General features: G+C 43.4%; 3 protein-coding genes across 3 annotated transcripts in view; 1 reads left to right on the plus strand and 2 right to left on the minus strand.

Moving 5' to 3' along the window:
* The window catches only part of alg13 (ALG13 UDP-N-acetylglucosaminyltransferase subunit), a gene marked incomplete at both ends in the record, with an annotated part of 32991 nt that extends 16695 nt beyond the window's left edge, over window positions 1-16296 (minus strand). The window contains 10 exons of the mRNA XM_080759035.1: window positions 351-415; window positions 1376-1496; window positions 1811-1880; window positions 3702-3837; window positions 4667-4748; window positions 6229-6301; window positions 10360-10406; window positions 13017-13067; window positions 13951-14034; window positions 16135-16296. Coding sequence (XP_080615161.1) covers window positions 351-415; window positions 1376-1496; window positions 1811-1880; window positions 3702-3837; window positions 4667-4748; window positions 6229-6301; window positions 10360-10406; window positions 13017-13067; window positions 13951-14034; window positions 16135-16296 — 891 coding nt within the window. The remainder of the gene's footprint in view (window positions 1-350; window positions 416-1375; window positions 1497-1810; window positions 1881-3701; window positions 3838-4666; window positions 4749-6228; window positions 6302-10359; window positions 10407-13016; window positions 13068-13950; window positions 14035-16134) is intronic.
* Window positions 16297-19093: 2797 nt separating this feature from the next.
* Window positions 19094-23446, plus strand: LOC308312430 (reticulon-3-B-like; the record flags this gene model as incomplete). The annotated part of the gene is made up of 7 exons (XM_080759036.1): window positions 19094-19169; window positions 20539-20689; window positions 20825-20881; window positions 21073-21211; window positions 21760-21829; window positions 22229-22275; window positions 23405-23446. 7 exons carry the CDS (start codon window positions 19094-19096, stop codon window positions 23444-23446), a joined length of 582 nt encoding a protein of 193 aa, XP_080615162.1.
* Window positions 23447-23993: 547 nt separating this feature from the next.
* Window positions 23994-25758, minus strand: part of etaa1a (ETAA1 activator of ATR kinase a) — a 29293-nt gene continuing 27528 nt past the window's right edge. The window contains exon 10 of the mRNA XM_080759037.1: window positions 23994-24600. Within this exon, the coding sequence (XP_080615163.1) occupies window positions 24485-24600 (116 nt within the window). The 3' untranslated portion in view covers window positions 23994-24484. The remainder of the gene's footprint in view (window positions 24601-25758) is intronic.

Raw genomic sequence — 25758 nt, forward strand, 5'->3', positions numbered from 1 at the left:
GAAAAGACATGCCAGGGACCCCCATTTGAAAAGACATGCCAGGGACCCCCATTTGAAAAGACATGCCAGGGACCCCCATTTGAACAGACATGCCAGGGACCCCCATAAGAGAAGATCTTTATGGCTCTAGCAGTGATTCTCAACCCGTTTCATTTAAAGGACCCCCAGTTTGACATGCATTAGTCTATACGGACCCCCATTTAATGGCATTCCTATCTCTGGGGACCCCCGATTTATATTGAAAAATCAATGTTAATTTGATGAGGGTCCATTTAAAGATGTCCCGTGGACAGACGTGGTCTAATGAAGAGATAAATGTTAGTGCGTGCGTGCGTGCATGCGGTGATTACCTGGCACTTGTCTCCCAGGAAGTACTGTCTGCCTGCAAAAACCATGTAGTCCGTCTTCTGCATCTCTGTAATGCAACACATTATATTAACACAATTAACACATTATATAAACATAATTAACACATTATATAAAACATATATATGTTACTGTACTCTTACTGTACTCTGTTAAAGCAATGTGAAATAACCACTTCAGGTTAATTTGAAACACCTCAGTAATATTGTAATACAAATAATATATAAATCACTTCCAAAATCACGATAATGTTCAGCTTCTCTGGAGAATTCATGTGGTGTTTGTTTATTTTTGAGCCCCCTGTATTGTTCCAGTTATTCATGTGTCTTTGAGGTGACAGTACTTCATTAGACACCCTGGAGTCTACTGTATGTGTCTATGAGGTGACAGTACTTCATTAGACACCCTGGAGTCGTTTTTATGTGCAATGGTGTATTCACTTTGTATTTAGGGTTTCTTCCTGGAGGATGAACCCTTGACAGTCAAACGGGCCAATGAAATGAACAGTAAAATAGTGACAACACACTATCAGCCCCTCCCCTAACCCCTCACCCTTTATCATACAACTACAGCTGTGGGTGTGGCTTCAGTTCAGGTGGATCACCACCCATCACCACCCACCAGGCAAACCAGGCATACTTAATGAACTGGTGGGCGTGTCCACATAAAAGCATGATTTTAACAAATACTGTACACTTTTTGGTAAAGTTCTTCCTCATTATTATAATAATACCTGATGATCATGTTTTAGGGTGGAAAATAACCGTGGCACTCCATCTTTAATGTTTTTTTTTAGTTCAATGTTTGTTGTAAAAACTCTATTGACAATGAAGTGAACATTTACGTCATCTTGTCCCTAAACACAAACATTAAATGCCATTAACGATAAAGAGAATTAAATTGTTTTACATCACCATTACATCACCTATAATGAACATGAGTTAAACTTTGATAAATTAGCGCCCCTCGCTTCACACAGGTGTGATTTATATTAGATATTTCCCTTTACCTTTGCGGGACTCGTGCCAAACGTCAAACTCCAGGTTTCGATAAAGTTCTCCATCCAAAGACTTCAGCACCTTATATGGAAGAGAAAGTCTAGGAGGGGGAGGGCCTTGTTCACCCAGGGGCTGGAGAGAGAGAGAGAGAGAGACAGAGAGAGAGAGAGAGACACAGAGACAGAGACAGAGACAGAGAGAGAGAGAGAGAGAGAGAGACAGAGATTGTTGACCTTTGTAACTTACTATTATCTATAATAACTATCTATTCAAGAAACCATATGGTGAAAAACAGATGTATAAGACCACCTTATCGTGTGTGTGTGTGTGTGTGTGTGTGTGTGTGTGGGGGGGGATCAGAGATAAAAACAGATGTATAAGACCACCGTATCATGTGTGTGTGTGTGTGGGGGGGATCAGAGATAAAAACAGATCTATAAGACCACCTTATCGTGTGGGGGGGATCGGGCCTTGTCGTCAGCACTTCCTGTTGGCCCCCCCGAGTCCCACTCCTCCCTGGAAGAGAAAAAACACGTTAATTATTTCTTTTTTTCTTTTATAATTTTTATCCCACGATTTTGTAACCCATTTTTCACCCCTGTGTCAATCATCTAATGTGATCCTGGGCTCTACACACCCTCCGCCAACCTAGTCCCCATATATGGGGGACAAGGGGAGAGCAACGGACTTGAGCTTCCTTCATGGCTGAGTGTCCAAGTTGCTCCTTTTACACCTGACAGGGGGAGTTTCCCTGGTTGGACGTAGCGCGTGGAAGGAACACGTTATTCCAACCAGTTCCTTTCCCCTCCATCAGGCGCCCCGGCTGGCCAGGGGGAGGCAGTTTAGAGACCAGGATTACTGCATGTTTTTTGAGAGGGTACCTACCCTAGGGGACACGGGGAGAACATGCAAACTCCACACAGAAAGGCCCTTTCGCCAACCCCGCCTTCGGTTATGGGCACTGATGACGTGGAGGAGGAAACACGCCGCCAGCACCCACAGTGCCCCGAGCGGGAATCGAACCCAGGACCTTCTAGCTGTGAGGCGACAGCACTACCAACTGTGCCACCGTGCCCCCGCCATGTAAATAGGTTTTCAATCGAATGAGTCCCGGGATGCAGGGTTGGTCTTTTAGAAATGAGTCCCAGGGACATTTTATGAGTCCCACTTCAGTGATGTATAGGAGTCATATTTTGCCATTTTTTACAAATGTAACTCCCATTTCATTTTATATGGTTATAGTCTGGTTATATTCATGTAGTAAAACAGAAGAAGAAATGATTATTGTAACTAAAGCCAAGAAAAGAAAAATAAAATAAAATAAAAACAGTACAGTAGTACAGTAGTGCATCCCGTGGATACAGAGGTCGTTGTTTTATTGCGTCCCTCAACTATAAACTGTGTTTTGGGATGCAAAATGCACCCTATTTTAATCTCTGGTGCTATCTACGATTATAATCGTGCCAACCATGAGGCACGGGGCATTAGTGGTAATAAAACCTCAACCATGAGGCACAGGGCATTAGTGGTAATAAAACCTCAACCATGAGGCACGGGGCATTAGTGGTAATAAAACCTCAACCATGAGGCACGGGGCATTAGTGGTAATAAAACCTCAACCATGAGGCACAGGGCATTAGTGGTAATAAAACCTCAACCATGAGGCACGGGGCATTAGTGTGATGACTCCCTCTCTTCTCCCTTCTGGCTCCAAAACTGTGGAATGCACTTCCCATTTCAGTCAGAACTGCAGCATCAATCCCAATCTTCCGCCGTAGTCTGAAAACCCACCTTTTCAGACTCCATCATGGCCCATAGCACTTACCCTACCCCCTTAGATAGCATTTCTGTAGACTTAGATAGCATTTGATACAGACTTATAGCATGTTATGTAGACAGCACTATAATTGCATTGTATGTAGTCATAGCACGTCATAGTACATATGTATAGCATAGTAGTATAGATGTATAGTTTATATGTATAGTTTAATTATATAGATATTCCACTGTTACTTTCTTAGCTTACGCATGTTTCATGATAAATGTTTTTATGTGATGTATTCCCATGCTTTTGTTCTTGCTTAATGGATTAAGAGCGTCTGCTAAATGCCTAAATTGTAACTTGTAAATTGATGATAAAATATGACTTTCTTCTGGCTCATTTCGCCGAGTCTCGCCTCTCCTCAGAAAAGGGTTAGAATTTAGAAGATATTTGTAGAATTGTGTGTGTGTGTGCGTGTCTGTGTGCGTGCGTGTGTGTGCGTGCGTGCATGTGTGCGTGCGTGCATGTGTGCGTGCGTGCGTGTGTGCGTGCGTGCGTGTGTGTGCGTGCGTTACCCTGCGTCTCCATCGCTGCACGCAGAAGGACTGTTTCTATAGCGACGACCTCCGACCCGGAAGGACTCCAGGGCCTGCTGAAGCTCCGCCCCCTCCACGCCCAGAACCCGAGTGTACAGGAGGTCATAGAGGAGAGCTGTGCACGCACACACACACACCCATTATATACATACACACACACACACACACGCACACGCACAGACAGACACACATTATACACACACACCCATTACAATTTACAATTTACAATTTACAATTTAGGCATTTAGCAGACGCTCTTAATCCAGAGCGACTTACATTAAGCAAGAACAAAAGCATGGGAATACATCACATAAAAACATTCATCATGAAACATGCGTAAGCTAAGAAAGTAACAGTGGAATATCTATATAATGAAATTTATACGTATAAACTTTACATATATACTACTATGCTATACATATGTACTATGGCGTGCTATGACTATATACAATGCAATTCTAGTGCTGTCTACATAACATGCTATAAGTCTGTTTCAAATGCTATCTAAGTCTACAGAAGTGCTATCTAGGGTAGAGTAAGTGCTATGGGCCATGATGGAGTCTGAAAAGGTGGGTTTTCAGACTACGGCGGAAGATTGGGAGTGATGCTGCAGTTCTGACTGCCATGGGAAGTGCATTCCACAGTTTTGGAGCCAGAAGGGAGATGAGTTTGGGACGTGTGGAGCGTTGTCCCGGCGTTTTTAGTGAGGGTACTTCCAGCTTCCCTGCGTTAGCTGATCTGAGTGCGCGGGAGGGTTTGTAGGGTTCAATCATACTTGCAAGATATGAGGGAGCCATACCTTTGGTTGCTTTGAATGCCAGCAACCAAAGGTATGGCTCCCTCATATCTTGGGGGAGTACACACACACACACACACACACACACACACACACACATTATACATTATACAGACAGACAGACAGACAGGGTGTAGTTCATACTCACACTGACAGAGGGCAGCGGTGGTCGGGTAGGATCGAGGATAGACGATGTCATAGTGACCGTTGTTGGAGCAGCACAGCATCAACTACAACACAGTAACCATAGCAACCATTAAACTACAACACAGTAACCATAGCAACCATTAAACTACAACACAGCAACCATTAAGGGGCGGCGGTGGCTCAGGGGTAGAGTGCCTGGATGGGAACCGCAAGGTTGCCAGTTCGAACCCGGGCTCCCCCAGAGTTACTGTCGAAGTGTCCTTGAGCAAGACACTGAACCCCTAATTGCACCCCTAGTTGGTGCCTTGCATGGTTTCCGCTGCCATCGGTGTGTGAATGGGTGAATGTAATGCACAATCTATGTAAAGCGCCTTGGATAAAGGCGCTATATAAATACACCATTTACCATTAAACTACAACACAGTAACCATTAAACTACAACACAGTAACCATTAAACTACAACACAGTAACCTTTAACTACAACAGTAACCATAGCAACCATTAAACTACAACACAGTAACCATAGCAACCATTAAACTACAACACAGTAACCATAGCAACCATTAAACTACAATACAGTAACCATAGCAACCATTAAACTACAACACAGTAACCATAGCAACCATTAAACTACAATACAGTAACCATTAAACTACAACACAGTAACCATAGTAACCATTAAACTACAATACAGTAACCATTAGACTACAACGCAGTAACCATTAAACTACAATACAGTAACCATTAAACTACAACACAGTAACCATAGTAACCATTAAACTACAATACAGTAACCATTAAACTACAACACAGTAACCATAGCAACCATTAAACTACAATACAGTAACCATTAAACTACAACACAGTAACCATAGTAACCATTAAACTACAATACAGTAACCATTAAACTACAACACAGTAACCATAGTAACCATTAAACTACAATACAGTAACCATTAAACTACAACACAGTAACCATAGCAACCATTAAACTACAATACAGTAACCATTAAACTACAACACAGTAACCATAGTAACCATTAAACTACAATACAGTAACCATTAAACTACAACACAGTAACCATAGCAACCATTAAACTACAATACAGTAACCATTTAACTACAACACAGTAACCATAGTAACCATTAAACTACAACACAGTAACCATAGTAACCATTAAACTACAATACAGTAACCATTAAACTACAACACAGTAACCATAGCAACCATTAAACTACAACACAGTAACCATAGCAACCATTAAACTACAACACAGTAGCCATAGCAACCATTAAACTACAACACAGTAACCATAGCAACCATTAAACTACAACACAGTAGCCATATCAACCATTAAACTACAACACAGTAACCATAGCAACCATTAAACTACAACACAGTAACCATAGCAACCATTAAACTACAACACAGTAACCATTAAACTACAACACAGTAACCATTAAACTACAACACAGTAACCATAGCAACCATTAAACTACAACACAGTAACCATTAAACTACAACATCAGTTTTATTTTAGGTGAATGTGGAGAAAACTCACCTTGTCTTCATAGTCGTCCTCGTTGATGACGGTCGGCTGTTTCCCCGGGTAACGATAGATATGGAAACACCGACTGTGTAAACACACACACACACACACACACGATTGATAAGAGCACCCCCCACTTCACACGGGTGTGATTTTTATTTAATATAGGCCTATTCATTGGTAACTCTAATCTTTGCGTGTGGTTGAGTATACGTGCAAAGGACCGTCTAAAGAGGACGAGACTGGTTGGAATAACGTGTTCCTTCCACACGCTATACGTCCAACCAGGGAAACTCCCCCCTGTCAGGTGTAAAGGAGCAACTTGGACACTCAGGCATGAAGGAAGCATGAGTTCAAGTCCGTTGCTCTCCCCTTGTCCCCCATATATGGGGACTAGGTTGGTGGAGGGTGTGTAGAGCCCAGGATCACATTAGATGATTGACACAGGGGTGAAAAATGGGTTACAAAATCGTGGGATAAAAAATATATAGAAAAAAAATAAAGAGGATGAGACGCGAAGACCGTACGGGCGACGCCATGTTTGCTCCATGGAAGGAAAGAAACATGCAACAGTTGAGACCAAAGGACAAATAAAGAGGATAGATCACGGAGGTGCGGCCCGGTCTCCTGCGGGGAGGTTTGCACATGCTCAGTGTAAACGGGAACTGCGATGATGGAGTGTTCCAGCAGAGGTGCTATAGATAGAAAGCTCATAACTGTATTAACTTGTGATGTAAATAATGAGATCCAGAACAGTCGAGAATTAAGCAGCAGTCACCCTCTTCCCATTTCAAATGTTTTGTATCATCCACAGCACTTGAATGAACGGTATCCATGTTCCTTTGTCATTTCACAAAAATAAAAGAACATAGAAAGGAAAAGGAGAATTCCATACTATAAGGCTTTCTTACCTTTCTTTGTAGTTGTTACGTCCCCACCAAAGAGGTCCAGGTGTTATTTTGTGCAAAATCTTATTGGCTATTTCCCCTACCATAAGCCCTAAATGAATTGCATTGAATGGAATGGGAATTGAATGGGGCTATGGGGTGTTGTGCTAATTCGCTTATTTCCATCGCTCAAAATTATATATTTTTTGTATATATCCTCTCTTCATAATGTAAATAATATCCCAAGCGGCACACTTTACTACTTGTTTCAATGGAAATAAGCGAACTAGCATAACACCCCATAGCCCCATTCAATTCCCATTCAATGCAAAGCAATTCATTGAGGGCTTATGGTAGGGAAAATAGCCAATAAGGAGTTTTTGCACAAAAAAACACCTGGACCTCTTTGGTTGGGACGTAACAACTACAAAGAAAGGTAAGAAAGATAAGAAAGCATTCTAGCATGGAATTCTCCTTTAACATTTAGTAAATGTACTTGTCCTTTATCTTTCAGTCAACATTTTTTCCACAGTTATCAAATTGATATACTTTTTAAAACTTTGTACTATTCTCTTTTTTTTATATCCTTTTTATTTATTTCAGTTCCGGGTCAGCAACTCTCATGCACCTCTAGCACCTCTGCTGGAACACTCCATCATCGCAGTTCCTGTTTACACTGAGCATGTGCAAACCTCCCGCAGGAGCCCTGGCCACACCGCCGTGCTCTATCCTCTTTAATGTTTATTATTATTATTATATTATTATTATCCTCCTTAATGTTTCTAGCCTGGAAATAAATATGTTGAGATGGAGTACAGGCTCAAATATGTCACGTGACTTTGGCCATGTGACTGCGGACATGTGATCATGTGACTGCGGTCATGTGATCATGTGACTGAGATCATGTGACTGATCATGTGACTGCGGTCATGTGACTGATCATGTGACTGCGGTCATGTGACTGATCATGTGACTGCGGACATGTGACTGCGGTCATGTGACTGATCATGTGACTGCAGACATGTGACTGCAGACATGTGACTGCGGTCATGTGACTGATCATGTGACTGCACACATGTGACTGCGGTCATTTGACTGATCATGTGACTGCGGTCATGTGATCATGTGACTGAGATCATGTGACTGCGGTCATGTGACTGATCATGTGACTGCGGTCATGTGATCATGTGACTGAGATCAAGAAAGCTTAGAGAAGGAAAAGACGCCAACGTCATGGTGTCACGTGACTGGACGCCGGGGCTGCGCCATGACACCCCCCCACGCCCCCTTGTGCCAAAACTCGCATCGGAAGTTCGATGAATACATGGGAGTGGATGGGAGCCCGCTGGACATCTTGTAAACAAACATTATTTATGAACGATAGCGACCTTTGTCATATAATCGGTCCAGGAATATACAAGAAGACATGACAGGCTGTTTTCCGACTGGGTGTTTTTTAACTTGCGAACCATGTAGTTTTATTGAGTCATCTAAAGGAAAAAGACGCCAAAGTCATTTTCTCTACCTTGCAATTCAAGCCGGCAGATTCGTCACCGTGTGTCAAAGACCCTTGTAAAAATAATCACTTCTGGAAACGAAAAGAAGACATATAACACATTGTTGTCTGCTGTGTTGCTTTTCGATTTGTACACTGTGTGATTTTATAGATCCAAAGAGCACAAATACGTTTCTGAACTTGAAGACTGTCTGCAATTCCAGCTGGCAGATTCGTCACAATGGGTGGCAAATTGAGTACCAAATTGAAGCAGACATTGACTGCGGTGGAATATTGAAGTAAATGGAGCAAAGTATAGACAAGCATATAAATAAACACTTTCTGAATGATTGAGACCATTGTAAAATAAACGCTTCTGTAACATAACATCACACATTACTTTCTACTGTCTTGAAGTCACCACCAAGTACCCAGTGGTCTAGGTTTACTGGCGCCCACCTCCCCCTATTTTCACACCGTGTAAAGTACCGTGCCGAATTCAAATAGCCACTACTTTGCATAACAACAGCTTTAACTGTTTATACCTGATCGGTGACTGACTGTGAGCGCACGTAGCCGGTAAGCATGCCATGCACACTTGACTTTAACAGCAGTGTGGACTGCTATGGCTCCAGTAGGCTACTGCTGCTGTGTGGTATTCTCCTCCATCAAAGTTACAGTTACAGATATATTCGTCCAAAGCAAACCTTTTAGTTTCGCTAGTGTGCAGTAAGGATGTTTGTCTGACCATTTTAAGTCTACTTTTGTGTTTTAGGCTTAGGCTATGCAGCTGTTCTGTGTGCATGCCGCGATGCGCACATGCACGCACGTGCGTGCGTGCGTGTCACGTTCCGTGGTACCAGTACAATTTAATTTAGCCAGTCATTCATTCATATTTAACTTGAAACTGAATAAGGCAATGTCTGGAGTTGATAGAGCAAGCATTAACTTCTTTAATAAGGTATGCCTATGCCTACTATATTTTGAGGGACACATGACGCTTAAATCGTTTAATATTACCTCTACATTTCACATGCAAATATTATACTTTCACCACAATTATTAGTTATTACTAGACTACTATTACGTTGTACTACTTAAAACTACTGTATTATACTAGGCAGGTTGGTCCTAAGGCTACTGTTAATTTGCGTATTTATTCTGAAACTTAACCACTTGTAGAGCATGTTACATTGTGATACTGCTAGGCAACTTTTACTTTAGTGAAAAAAAGTATTTCATCAAACACCACTGACTTGTAATATTGCAAAATCCTTTATTCTCAACATTTTTAAAGCGTTATTTAGTTTTAATGTTGATGAATTAAAAACAATATAGGCCTATGGGCTTTTGAAGGCAGGATTGTGAACCCAATACTGTCACCAGCTGGCGGAATCAGGTTAAGCCCATGCAGCCCAGAGCCGTACTCTGTGCTCTTTAAATTCCTGAATAAAATTAAACAGTTAGCAAGTCGAAAAACACCCAGTCGGAAAACAATCTGTGATATGTCTTCTATTATATTCCTGGACCGATTATATGACATAAATAATGTTTGTTTACAAGATGTCCAGCGGGCTCCCATCCACTGCAATGTATTCATCGAACTTCCAGTGTGAGTTTTGGCACAAGGGGGTGGGGCGCAGCCCCTGCGTCCAGTCACGTGACACCATGACGTTGACGTCTTTTCCTTCTCCAAGCTTTCTTGACTGAGATCATGTGACTGCGGTCATGTGATCATGTGACTGAGATCATGTGACTCACCTGTACAGCTGAGACAAGGCTTTGATCTCCACCTGGCCTGCCGTCTCCTGATTGGACGAAAAACAAAAAAAAACATTACATTTAATCACCTGCCACCCGATTGGACGAAACAAAACACATTAAATGCAATCATCTGCCTCCTGAACATCAACACTGTAAGGTTGAGGTTATAATTGACTCTAAACTATAAAGGACTCAAACATCATGAGGTTATACTACTGAACTAGAACATCGTGAGGTTAAACTGAACTAGAACTTAAAACTAAGGGCCGATTCATACATAGAGCCGAATAAAAGTCGGTTTGGCTCTGTAGAGCCTACAATGTGACGTCATTCGGCTCTGTAGAGCCTACAATGTGACGTCATTTGGCTCTGTAGAGCCTACAATGTGACGTCATTTGGCTCTGTAGAGCCTACAATGTGACGTCATTCGGCTCTGTAGAGCCTACAATGTGACGTCATTTGGCTCTGTAGAGCCTACAATGTGACGTCATTCGGCTCTGTAGAGCCTACAATGTGACGTCATTCGGCTCTGTAGAGCCTACAATGTGACGTCATTTGGCTCTGTAGAGCCTACAATGTGACGTCATTTGGCTCTGTAGAGCCTACAATGTGACGTCATTCGGCTCTGTAGAGCCTACAATGTGACGTCATTCGGCTCTGTAGAGCCTACAATGTGACGTCATTTGGCTCTGTAGAGCCTACAATGTGACGTCATTTGGCTCTGTAGAGCCTACAATGTGACGTCATTTGGCTCTGTAGAGCCTACAATGTGACGTCATTTGGCTCTGTAGAGCCTACAATGTGACGTCATTTGGCTCTGTAGAGCCTACAATGTGACGTCATTTGGCTCTGTAGAGCCTACAATGTGACGTCATTTGGCTCTGTAGAGCCTACAATGTGACGTCATTTGGCTCTGTAGAGCCTACAATGTGACGTCATTTGGCTCTGTAGAGCCTACAATGTGACGTCATTTGGCTCTGTAGAGCCTACAATGTGACGTCATTCGGCTCTGTAGAGCCTACAATGTGACGTCATTTGGCTCTGTAGAGCCTACAATGTGACGTCATTCGGCTCTGTAGAGCCTACAATGTGACGTCATTTGGCTCTGTAGAGCCTACAATGTGACGTCATTTGGCTCTGTAGAGCCTACAATGTGACGTCATTTGAGGTTCGGGGGGGGCGGGTACTAGGGTTGGGATTCGGAACCGGGTCCATTTCAGACCTGGTTCCAACATTGCGGATCCAGAGCCGGTTCCATCGTTTTCGTATTAACGGTTGCCCAAACGGTTCTCATCAGTCGTCATTTAGCTCCGCTGTGTCTGTGCATGCATGCAAGCAGAGCCTGTGGTGACGTCACCCCACCTACATGAGAGAGTGGGGTCGGGGAGGATACGCCCACTGTTCTGTGCATCCAGCGACCGCCGCGGAGCGAGTGGGACAGTATGTCGAAGAGATCTCCATAGTGTGGTTAACAGAGAGGGAAATGACTGAGGCTGAGCACGCAACGTGCAATAAATGCTATATGCTATATTTCGCTGCAAAGGTTGTTGCAACTTGTAGGCTACCAGTTGCACCACGTCCACGAGTTCTCAAAATCAATATGTCTACACGAGTCCACAACTCACGAGAACAATCTACAGTAGGCACATCGCGTTTGAGAGCCATGCGGAAAGCCGTGCCTGCACTCCCCGCAGCTCCACCACAGCCGGCGGGGGACGAGGATGATGCAAGGCTCGTTCACTTTCCCCAGGCTAGTAACGTAATAGAAAATAAAAACTAAGAGTCCGCACTAAACTTCTACAGAGCTTTTCATTAGGCGTGTTGTAGCCTACAACTGTTGTTAATGGTGTTAATTTAGACCGCCAATGACTCGACGTCCTTCTGTTCTGTCTGATATTATATGAATCACGTTAAATATCACTATCAATGCTTTTGATTTGTCTCTAAATTAATCGTGTGACTGTTGAGCCCAGCGTTTAGGTGCATATACCTCCATAGATTGATTACTTTATAAAGAGTTTGCAGAAAAAAGCACAGGAACGTAGCCTACAGTTCAATTTTTATAATCCAAGAAAGCACTATTTGTTTCCATTAGGGTAAGGGCCCAGGGGTCCTTCATATTAAATTAATCTGAACATTAAAGACAACATTTGTCACCACAACAATATCATTATTGCAATGTGTATGTACTGTATATTTACTATACAGTACAAATTGCAATATACAGTACAAATTGCAACAATGATATTGTTGTGGTGGCTAGCTGGTGGTGGTGAAATTAAAATAATAGTGCCACCTCATAATTGTAAAGAGCATTTTCAATAATTGAATTAATGAATTTGTGTTTATTATGTACTTGGTTAGGTTAGTTATAATATAAGCATAATCTATGTCAGAAAAAAAGGGGAAAAAATTATATTGGGATCCGTTAAGGGAACCGTTAGGAACCGGAACCGTTAAGAGGGATCCGGGAAGGATTCGGAACCGTTAAAATCCTAACGAATCCCAACCCTAGCGGGTACCGTCCTGAAGTCGCCTCTTCGGTGCTACTGAAAATGTCTGACGAGCCTAAACCATTTGGGCACTACAGCGCCGAAACAGCGGTAACATATGAGTATGAATCGGCCCTAACACAGATAAATAAAATAAATTACCTTTGGGTCAATCAGCCGTTCCAGATACTTCTCAAATGAACCTTCAACAAACTGAAAGACACACACACACACACACACACACACACACACGCATGCATGACAATATAGCAGAACAAAAACAAACAAGGCAGAACAGAAACATAGGGCTATACAAATGAATGTAGGCTGTCATTGTATTTTCTGTGAATTAACTCACATGATGACCGGGGACTTTAAATCATTGTTTTAATTGATGGCCTTCATGCCCTGGCACTTGGCCTTGTGCCCTCAAAAAGTGCCCACCTTCCCACCCGCCACTCACTTCACACAGGTGTGATCTTTTTTTGGGACTCATAACAATCTTTTGGGACTCATTTGAACGACCACCTGTGCATCCCGGGACCCGTTACATTGAAAACCTGTTTACATCACTGATACAGCATCACACAAAAGCCCCAAAAGTAGAAGATCCACAAGCTCGAGATGTGTGAGTGAAGTGACTTTGTGTTTTGAGCTTGTAGATCTGCTACTTTAGCCATTTTTGAATTTGAATCCTTAACAGTTTTGGACATATGGGATTTCCACCCGACAGAGTCGATAAGCAGAGCTTGCGGATCTGCTATTTCTGTTGCTTTTGTGTGATGCTATAGTATGGTAGAGCATAAATTTGCAAGACATAAAATATAAAAAAAATTACGACAAGAGGTTTCTGCTGACAGCTACATTATAATAGTGTGGTGTGCGTGTGTGTGTGTGTGTGTGTGTGTGTGTGTGTGTGTGTGTGTGTGTGCACATACCGATGAGGAGTTTCTCATGGTATTTAAATGTCTAAATACAGTCTACAACAGTATCAGACTGTGGTTGTACTGGTCAGTACAAGCCCCAGGCCGAGAAGTAGCGGAATTAGTTTGTTTTGGGAGGGAGGTCCGAGGCGAGTTATGTTGTGGAGACTCACCGGTTCGAAGTTGGCACGGTTGGCGCTCATGAAGTTGGCACAGGCTCGACGGATCTTCAGGTGGTAGCTCTGAGAGAAGTACAACTGGGAAACACACACAAAGTACACAGTACACTGAGAGAAGTACAACTTGGAAACACACATAAAGTACACACAGTACACTGAGAGAAGTACAATTGGAAAAAACACACAAAGTATACAGTACACTGAGAGTAGTACAACTGGAAAACACACTAAAGGCTCATACATAGTCTAGATTTTCGGTGGTTAGGTGACCACCGAACTACAACATGACGTCACGAGCCGCGGTGAAGAGCAAACCACCGCCACCGCTCCAGCCCTTCTCTCTGTTTTTACTCACCACCGCTCAACGTTATTTCAGCTCCGGTGGTCAGCTCACCACCGGAGCAGTGGTCACCTCACCACCGGAGCGGTGGTCACCTCACCACCGGAGCGGTGGTCACCTCACCACCGAAAATCCAGACTATGAATAGGCCTTTAGTATACAGTACTCTAAAGGCCTATTCATAGTCTGGATATTCGGTGGTGAGGTGACCACCGCTCCGGTGGTGAGCTGACCACCGCTCCGGTGGTGAGCTGACCACCAGAGCTGAAATAACGTTGAGCGGTGGTGAGTAAAAACAGAGAGAAGGGCTGGAGCGGTGGCGGTGGTTTGCTCTTCACCGCGGCTCAGTGTGACGTCATGTTGTAGTTCGGTGGTCACCTCACCACCGAAAACCCAGACTATGTATGAGCCTTGAGAGTAGTAAAACTGGGGGGAAAAAACACACAAAGTACACAGTACACCGAGTTTAGTACAACTGGGAAACACATAGTACTCTGAGCAGAGTGTCAGAGAGGCAAGGGTTGAAATCCCGTACGAGCCCTTTTGGACAAAAATAGCCGATCTACAAGCTCACAACGCTTGTAGATCGGCAATTTCGGGGCACAACCCAGCAATTCTTCTACATTCTAGCTACATTTATATCAAACTGTGTCGACTTCTCGTAAATTAAGTAATGCAGATGTTTGACAATAATGTACCTCTAGTCTAGAGAGCATAAAATGGTTACATTTTACACTCAATATTTCAGAAAATATCCGAGCTACAAGTTCAGGTCACATCGTGACACGCTATGAGCTTGTAGATATGCAAGATATGGGGGACATCATATTTTCAGATGGGGGTCCGCGGCCAAATACAGATAATTCTGGGGTTCTGCCACATGAAATAGTTTGAGAACCACTGATATACCAATATAGGTTTTTTTTTTTTTTATTGTCAGGATTACATTTGTAGATCCACCATACTCATTTTGACCTGAGATCAGATTCTAAAAATGTTTTCTACATCCTGACAGTTTTCTATGTCAGTCGTTCTTCGATAGCAGACCTACAAGCTCGTAGCGATATGAGCTTGTAGATCTGCTATTTTTCAATATCTAACACCAAAAGGGGTTGCCGCCCAAAATGGGTTAACCACTCAATCCATGTATTTATGCTGGCTGTTCAAAAATAGCAGATATACAAGCTTTTTCTACAGCATGGCACGTCTGAAAAATAATCTGTTCAGATGGGGGTCCCTGACACAAAATCTGTTCAGATGGGGGTCCCTGACACAAAATATGTTCAGATGGGGGTCCCTGACACAAAATATGTTCAGATGGGGGTCCCCGACACAAAATATGTTCAAATGGGGGTCCCCGACACAAATGGTATAATAATTAATAATAATATTGACCTGTTCAGAAACAGCTCTAAACAGACTAATAATTAATATTAATAATAATAATATTTACCTGTTCATAAACAGCTCTAAACAGACTAATAATGAATAATAATAATTATTATTATTTACCTATTCAGAAAAAGCTCTAAACAGACACGAGGCCTCGCTACAGCCCCAGTTATGAATAATAATAATAATAATAATAATATTTACCTGTTCAGAAACACGAGGCGTCCCTCGCTATACAGCCCGAGTTATTAATAATAATAATAATAATAATAATAATAATAATATTTACCTGTTCAGAAACGGCTCTAAACAGACACGAGGCGTCCCTCGCTACAGCCCCAGTTATTAATAATAATAATATTTACCTGTTCAGAAACAGCTCTAAACAGACACGAGGCGTCCCTCGCTACAGCCCCGCAGTTATTAATAATAATAATAATATTTACCTGTTCAGAAACGGCTCTAAACAGACACGAGGCGTCCCTCGCCATCATTTTCCTGTACAGCCCCAGGCTGGACAGAAACTCGTCCATGTTGACGAAATACTTCTTCAGTCCTTTATTGTGCAGCATTCCTGCTCCGTGGTGGTCCGCATGGGGTCCGAACATCACTGGAACACACCCTAACGAACTATTTAAACTGTTAAACCGAACTGTAATAACAATAACAACGGTAAATAACGAAAGAATGTTGAAGCTGCTTAAACTTCTGTTTCTGTTTCTCTCTCCGTTTGTTGGGGCAGAAAGAGACGCGGCTGCTGCTCATCAGCACTAATTAACTCTGGTGTGTCTCTACGTGTTGTCTTGACGGGGCTTCACCCTGTGGGACCACACCGAACACTTCTACAGCCCTCACGTCTATGTTACAGTTCATGTTTCACATATAAAGGTGTTTCCTCGGAGGCCACGGATGTTAGGGTCCTCTTCGAATCGGTGGAAGTAACCTTGTCTTTGTTATTAGTACGTTAAAATACCTTTTAATCACATCCGTGGCCATTTTCTCCCCGTTCGTTCAGCCAGGCGCCCCTGTCGGTAGGCCGGTGTATTGCTCCCTCTGATTACATTATAACTCTATGAGTGGAAAATGTCTATGGATGTGATTAAAATGGGTTTTTATAGAATAATAATGAAGATTCGGTACTTTTACCAACACGAGGAGGATCGTACCGTCCCTGGCTCTGAGGAGAGACCTCTATCTGTGAACCAGGACCGTGTGTGTAGACGTGAGGCTGGGAATAGAGGAGGCGCACAACACCAGGCAGGTTGAAGCTCCTGCTACTTTTAAGACTTCACAGAACTTCATTTGTGTTTCGACTCTAAAGTGGCTGGAGAGTATTAACAACAACCTGAGTACATTTATACTGTACAATTATTATTATTATTATTATTAATACTGTCTGTCTGGGCTAGAGTACAATTATTATTATTATTATTAATTATTTTTTCTCCTTTATTATATATATATATATATATATATATATATACTGTATATAATATATGTGTAAATGGTAAATGGTGCATTTATATAGTGCCTTCATCCAAGGCGCTTTACATAGCAGTCTCTGTATTGAGTTTGTGCTTAAAATGTACTGTAATTCTACAAACTGTTAATAAATATTTCAATCAATCAATCAATCAATAGATTGTGCATTACATTCACCCATTCACACACACACACATTCATACACAGTCACATTTTAGTCACCTGGAATGTTTTTGTGTTTAGTCTAGTTTTAGTCGACTAAATAGTCGACTAAAGTGTATTTCGGCGGGCCTTGATTCCGCCGTAACGACTGATTTTATACACTTGCTGAAAATAGCAGATCTACAAGCCCACAATGCGTCGCAGCGAGCTTGTAGATCTGCTATTTTCAGCATGCAGCCAAGTGTAAAATTACTTATACTGGATCTCTTGTCCACTATATTCCCTTTATAGTTCGTATATGTTATTTAGTTTCCATTTAGTTTTTGTCAGTGAAAAAAGGTAGTAGACGGACATTTTTCGTCTTAGTTTTAGTCGACAAAAAACAGTGTTGGAACTATAACAATAACGCCCTTACTTTAAGTTACTTTACATAACGAACTATAACGCCCTTACTTTAAGTTACTTTACATAACAAACTATAACGCCCTTACTTTAAGTTACTTTACATAACAAACTATAACGCCCTTACTTTAAGTTACTTTACCTAACAAACTATAACGCCCTTACTTTAAGTTACTTTACATAATGAAACTACTTTTTGCTGTAACTTGTAACGTAACTATTTACATTTTCCTATTCAGTAACGGCATTATAGTTACTGTGTTTTCAATGGGTGAGGTAGTAGTTAGTTACCCACGTTACGTGTTTACATGAGTCTGTCATGTAAACTGACAGGGTGGGGTCTGTCATGTAAACTGACATGGTGCACTGAGTGCGGCTCTCAGAGTGAAACACATTCCACATGAGGAAGACAAAGTGTCGTCCACAGGGCATAACGCATGATGATGATTGCTCAACATAGGGTAAAGAAAGACATCGGATTAATTGATAATATGAAGTAGAAGTACCCCAATGGAAACAAGCCTGTGTTTTGTTTCCTCCTGCAAACTGTTAATACAATAACATTATTCACTGAATGAATGAATGAATGAATGAATGGACCGGCCGAGGAGTTAATGACCTCTTTGCGGGTCAAAGGATTCCACAGGGTCACCAGAGTCCGCGTAACGCGGTGGACAGACAGAGACAGGATTCCACAGGGTCACCGGAGTCAGTGCAACACAGAGACAGGATTCCACAGGGTCACCAGAGTCAGTGTAACACAGTGAGACAGAGTCCGTGTAACACAGTGGACAGACAGGATTCCACAGGGTCACCAGAGTCCGCGTAACGCGGTGGACAGACAGAGACAGGATTCCACAGGGTCACCGGAGTCAGTGCAACACAGAGACAGGATTCCACAGGGTCACCAGAGTCAGTGTAACACAGTGAGACAGAGTCCATGTAACACAGTGGACAGACAGGATTCCACAGGGTCACCAGAGTCAGTGCAACACAGAGACAGGATTCCACAGGGTCACCAGAGTCAGTGCAACACAGAGACAGGATTCCACAGGGTCACCAGAGTCAGTGCAACACAGAGACAGGATTCCACAGGGTCACCAGAGTCAGTGTAACACAGTGAGACAGAGTCCGTGTAACACAGTGGACAGACAGGATTCCACAGGGTCACCAGAGTCAGTGCAACACAGAGACAGGATTCCACAGGGTCACCAGCGACAGTGTGAGTGACCAGGAGGAGGAGAGCGGTCACGCATCAGTTCTATTCCTCTTTCATGAAGTTTATCTCAATACTTCTTTGACACTTTAACACACTGAGAGGAGTCGATTAATCGTGTTCATCAGATTCTAATCGAAGATATGGCAGATTCCACTACGCCTTCTGACCAAATGGACCCCTCTGCTGCTGCCCTGCTCAAACAGAACACCGCTACAGGTATGGAAAAAAAACATCAACTAAATGGGTTCCATTTGTACACTGTCAGAGTTACAGACCCATAAGGGTCCATTTGTACACTGTCAGAGTTACAGACCCATAAGGGTCCATTTGTACACTGTCAGAGTTACAGACCCATAAGGGTCCATTTGTACACTCTCAGAGTTACAGACCCATAAGGGTCCATTTGTACACTGTCAGAGTTACAGACCCATAAGGGTCCATTTGTACACTCTCAGAGTTACAGACCCATAAGGGTCCATTTGGTTCCTATAACTATCATTTAGTAGGGGACCCCCTGGAACTCCCTGAAAGGACCCCCTGGGGCTCGTAGCGCTATGAGCTTGTAGATCTGCTATTTTCCAACAGCTGAAGTAGAACATAATGCTAAAAACTATGTGAACTAACCTTTTAAGCAGCTTAATTGTCCCTGTTGTTGCTAAGAACATCCACATGATGTGCTGATCTGCACAAGAATGTGTGTGTGTGTGTGTGTGTGTGTGTGTGCGTGCGCGCGCATGCATGTTTTTGTATGCGTGTGTGCGTTCGTGCACGTGCGGGGGCGTGCGCATGCATGCGTGTGTACTGCGCGTGCGTGTGTGTGTGTGTGTGTGTGTGATCTACTTGAGTAAAAGTACATCATTATGCAGAAAGTACTTCATGTAGTATTTCATATTTTGAATTCCATTTTGGTGGTTAATGTATGTTTTATAATAATAATAATAATAATAATCAACATCTACAAAGTAATTAATATTGACCAAAACCAGAGCAGAACTCCCACCACGGGACTCGGGCAATCAATGAATACAGTTGTATTTAATGCAGCTTAAAGGGACACTTCACCCTTTTTGCTAAAAGATATATGGTAATGACATTTAGGAGCTTTAGAACACTTTCCTGGGGGTCTTTATGTGTGTAATATGTGGTTTTAGATATTTTAGATTGTAGCAGTGAGCCCAGTGTCTCTGATGTCATGCAGGACACTGGGCTCACTTCCTTCCTGGACTACATTTTGTCTCAGTAAGACAGACCTGCCCTATCCACAAGGAGGAGCAGTGCACCAAAGCATTATGGGAATTGTAGTCCAGGAAGGAAGTGAGCCCAGTGTCCATGACATCAGAGACAACAGGCTCACTGCTACAATCTAAAATATCTAAAACCACATATTATACACATAAAGACCCCCAGGAAAGTGTTCTAAACGTCATTAACATATATTTTTTAGCAAAAAGGGTGAAGTGTCCTTTTAAGTAAAATAATTGTGAACTATCAAATCGAACGACGCGTTCGTGTGTGTGTGTGTGCGCGTGCATGTGCGCGTGCGTGCGTGTGTGTGTGTGTGCTTGCTTGCGTGCGTGCGCGTCAGTCTTCCAGCTGCTCCACTGGGCGGAGCCTAAGAAGTCTGCGTGTGTGTTCGGCCTATCACAGCTGGTCCTGGTCTCCATGGCAACCTTCTCCCTCATCAGCGTGGTGTCTTACCTCCTATTGGCTGCTCTGTGTGTCACCGTGACCTTCAGGTGACCCCTGACCCCACGCGCACACACACACACACACACACACACAACACACAGTGGAATAAAAAGTAAGAATATTCATATTAGAGACGATAGCGGAGTGAACAGGAAGTGATGTCATATTGACTTCCTCCCCAGGGTTTATAAGTCGGTGATCCAAGCCGTGCAGAAGTCTGACGAGGGACATCCATTCAAGTACGATGTCTCTCTATCGCTCTCTCTCTCTCTCTGTCTATCTCTGTCTCTCTCTCTCTGTGTGTCCCTATGTCTCTCTCTCTCTCTCTCTCTGTGTCTCTCTATCACTCTCTCTCTCTCTCTGTGTCTGTCTCTCTCTCTCTCTCTGTCTATCTCTATGTCTCTCTATCACTCTCTCTCTGTGTCTCCAGGGTTCTGCTCCAGAGGGACATCGTGGTGTCTCCAGAGACCCTCGGAGGGGCCGTGGACCAGAGCTTGGTCCACCTCAACCACTTCCTGCATCAGAGCCGGAGACTCCTATTGGTGGAGGACCTGGTGGACTCCCTGAAGGTAGGAGGCTCCTATTGGTCGACTCCCTGAAGGTAGGAGGCTCCTATTGGTGGAGGACCTGGTGGACTCCCTGAAGGTAGGAGGCTCCTATTGGTCGACTCCCTGAAGGTAGGAGGCTCCTATTGGTGGAGGACCTGAAGATAGGAGGCTGTATTTGGCCGCTGACCCCCACCCAGGGACCCCCCAGATGAGAAGCAAAGATTTGAGTTAAAAACGTTCACTCTGAAAGAATATATATATTCAAAGATTTGCACCACATTTTCAGGATTAAAAAAAAATAGCAGATCTACAAGCTCGTACGTAGCGCGGCACCAAGTGCGGCGCTACGAGCTTGTAGGTCTGCTATTTTTCAATAGCCAAAGTAGAACATAATGCTTAAAACACCAAAAGGGGTTCCCGTACAGAATGGGTTTAGTACTTCCATTCAGTACAGCCACAGCGTCGAGGTATTTTTTTTGTATCGGAGTGTATTTATTGTGTCTAGTATTGACTATAAGGTTACGTTATTAGTCAATCAATCAATCAATCAATCAATGGTTGTGTGACAGCTTGCAGGTGTGATGTGGGTGATGACATACATTGGCTCAATCTTCAACGGAATCACCATCCTCATCCTCGGTAACTATTATTATTAGTATTAATTATTAGTAGACTAATGTTATTGTGACACGTTATTTTGCCTCCGGAGTAATGGAATATTAATGGCATAATCTAATCTAACTGTGATTGGCCGAGCTCTGCATAACGTTTGTAGCTAATTGGCTATTCCAGAGTAATCTATAACTTCCGCTGTTTAGTCTAATACATACATGTAGTCACATGTTTAATCTAATACATACATGTAGTCACATGTTTAATAATCTAATACATACATGAGAACATATTACTCTATAATTATAACTTACCGATGATGTCAGTCTCCAGGCTACACGACAACTGTGTAAAAAAAAGGTACATTTATAAATATATAAATAATTTCACAGAAATTGTAACTGTCAATCATGTGTCTGTTTACAGCTGACATCATCGCGTTCACCTCCCCATTGATCTACCAGAAGAACAAGGTAGCGCGTGTGTGTGTGTGTGCGCGCGCGCACGTGAATAATGTGTGTGTGTGTGCGCGCGCACGTGAATAATGTGTGTGTGTGAGATCTACAAGATCACTACGCCTTGCTCACTGTGAGGCTTTGTGAGCTTTAACTGGACCCCTATATAACCCTGAGGACCCCCCAGGGGTCCCTGTAGTAGCTCTGAGGACCCTCTAGGGGTCCCTGTAGTAGCTCTGAGGACCCATAGGGGTCCCTGTAGTAGCTCTGAGGACCCTCTAGGGGTCCCTGTAGTAGCTCTGAGGACCCTCTAGGGGTCCCTGTAGTAGCTCTGAGGACCCATAGGGGTCCCTGTAGTAGCTCTGAGGACCCTCTAGGGGTCCCTGTAGTAGCTCTGAGGACCCATAGGGGTCCCTGTAGTAGCTCTGAGGACCCTCTAGGGGTCCCTGTAGTAGCTCTGAGGACCCCTAGGGGTCCCTGTAGTAGCTCTGAGGACCCTCTAGGGGTCCCTGTAGTAGCTCTGAGGACCCCTAGGGGTCCCTGTAGTAGCTCTGAGGACCCTCTAGGGGTCCCTGTAGTAACTCTGAGGACCCCACAAATTATCTGTATTTGGCCGCCGACCCCCATCTGAAAATATGTTGTTCCAGTGACTAAAACAAAAAGGCTGTCTCTTTAATGCTTGTCTCATATCTATTCCGTGTGTGTGTGTGTGTGTGTGTGTGTGTGTGCGTGCGTGTCTCAGACTCAGATAGATCGCTACATTCAGCTGATCGGTTCCAGAATGGAAGAAACCATGATCAGGTGAGTTTCACGAGAGACAGGCAGAAAGACAGACAGACAGACACAGACAGACAGACACAGACAGACAGAAAGACAGACAGACAGGCAGGCGAGCGGGCAGGCAGGCAGACAGACAGTCCATAGTATACTGATTTACTACCACACTGTATGGAATATTAGGAGTCCAACTAGTACTGATTTACTATACGACACTAGAGCTAAACTCTGTCTGTCTGTCTGTCTGTCTGTCTGTCTGTCTGCCTGCCTGTCTGTCTGTCTGTCTGCCTGTCTGTCTGTCTGTCTGTCTGTCTGTCTGTCTGTCTGTCTGTCTGCCTGCCTGCCTGCCTGTCTCTCTCACAGACTCCAGGACAAGCTTCCTGGTGCAGTGAAACGCATGAAGAAGGATTGACCAATCACCTCCCTCCTGGTGTTGAAGGACAGCGAGATCAGACAGATATAAATAAAAATATTGAAAGACAACCCGGTCTCATTGTCGTTGTTCTCGTGTCCTGTGAAAGCAGGGAATCATAGCTTCAAATTGACATATTAGTTGTTCAGTTTGACCCACCAGTTTTGGAGATATGGCTTACAAATGGTGGTTCCGTGGCTCAAATGGGTCTGAGAGGCTAAATGTCATCACATGGTGGTTCCGTGGCTCAGACTACTTCTGGAAGTCTGGAAATGTGGCTTTTCAAAATAAGAGCTCAACTGGCAAAAATGCTGGCGTGAATTAGATCCTAATTTTTCAATAAATGCGGTTAGTGTTAATTAACTTCCTAATTATTATTTACTCCTTGGCGGAGCTTTCACACACAGGTCAAAGATTTGATTAATTTACTTATGTTTTTTTTATTAATGCCGACAGGTGCAACAATACAAATTAAAGAAATTAAGAATTAAACACAAACAAGATTTATATGAAGAAAAATAAAATCTTATTCTAAAAGCAACATGCTGAATGTATTTACAAGAACATAATTACAGCCACAACTACCCAATTACTAATTATAATAATTATTTATGATAATTATAATTATGCCCTAAATTACGGGTCTGTAACTCTGAGTGTACAAATGGAAATTAACATTGATTTTCCAAAATAAATTGGGGGTCCCAGAGATAGAAATGCCATTAAATGGGGGTCCGTATAATAGACTAATGCATGTCAAACTGGGGGGTCCTTGAAATGAAACGGGTTGAGAGTCACTGCTAGAGCCGTAAAAATCTTCTCTTATGGAGATCCCTGGCATGTCTTTTCTAACGGGGGTCCACGGGGCAGATTAGTGTACATTTGGGGGTCCTTGACATGAAAGAAGTTTGGGAACCAGTGGTCTATGGCTCTGGTCTGACCCCTCAGTGACGTAACTCTGTATAAATGGCTCTGGGCTCTCCATACTGAGGGCTGATTGATTGGTCAGTGCTGCTTCCCATACTGAGTGCCGATTGGTCAGTTGTGAAGGGTCATCTTCTGGCGCCTCCTCTCCATCGCCTGGCGTTTCTTCAGGTCGATCTGCTCCGCCGAGCACCGAGCGCTGGGGTCAGAGGTCAACGACCTCCCACCAGCTGGAACACAGGGGTCAAAAGGTCAAGCGGTGAGGCGGCGTCAAGTCGTTTGATCAAACCGTAACGTTTTTTCCATATATTTTGTTTTGTTATAAACGACAGATGATATATTATTAAAGTCAAGCTGAACCCAGACAAGACTGAGCTTCTCTTCTTCCCAGCTAAGTCCTGCCCTATGTTATGTATAGACTGAGCTTCTGTTTTTCCCAGCTAAGTCCTGCCCTATGCGGGAGCTAACTATCTCCGTAGACAACGCCCTGGTAACGTCTGTCCCGACAGCCAGGAACCTTGGTGTTGTCCTGGACGCTCAGCTCTCGTTCAAAACTCACATCACAGCTGTCACTCCATCCTGTAGGTTCACACTCTATAACATACGACGAATCAGACCCTTCCTCACCCAGGAATCAGCCCAGCTCCTAATCCAGTCCTGTCAAAACTCGACTATTGTAACTCCCTCCTTACTGGCCTACCAGCATGTGCACTTAAGCCTCTCCAGCTGATCCAAAATGCCGCAGCTCGCTTGGTCTTCAACCAGCCAAAGTTTCTCACATGTCTCCCCTCTGCTCCGCTCCCTCCACTGTCTCCCGGTCGCTGCCCGCACAGAATACAAAACTCTGATGCTGGCATTCACAGTAACCAAAGGTATGGCTCCCTCATATCTTGCAAGTATGATTGAACCCTACAAACCCTATCGACGGCACGGGTGAGCAGCCGACCGGCCGTCGATCCCAAATTACTCTGGACCACATCATGTGAAGAAGACAAGAAGTGGTGGAAAGGATAGTAGGATATTACCAATACAAACAAAAGAGGTATTAATTAGCGCACGCTGCACACCAATACTGAGGAGGTGCTGACTACGGGACGGAAGACAAACTTGTAAAGGAAGGATCGGTTGCACAGCTATCACGATACAAAAAACTTCTATTAAAGACCAACTTTTCGGCACCTGAGTGCCTTCTCTTCAGGGTATGAAAGATGACATAACGCAGGAGAAGAGGAGCTCAGTGGAGGAGGAGAGGAGAGGAGGAGGAGAGGACATGGAGTGGAGGCGAATATAATCGCACAATACGCGTCGCATTTATATTAGGCATGTGAATCTCGTCTCATCTCACGATTCGATACGCATCTCGATGCACTGCCAGCGATACGATACAT

The sequence above is a fragment of the Protomyctophum bolini genome, assembly GCF_963924005.1.
Source record: "Protomyctophum bolini genome assembly, chromosome: 3".
In the NCBI taxonomy this organism is placed as follows: Eukaryota; Metazoa; Chordata; class Actinopteri; order Myctophiformes; family Myctophidae; genus Protomyctophum; species Protomyctophum bolini.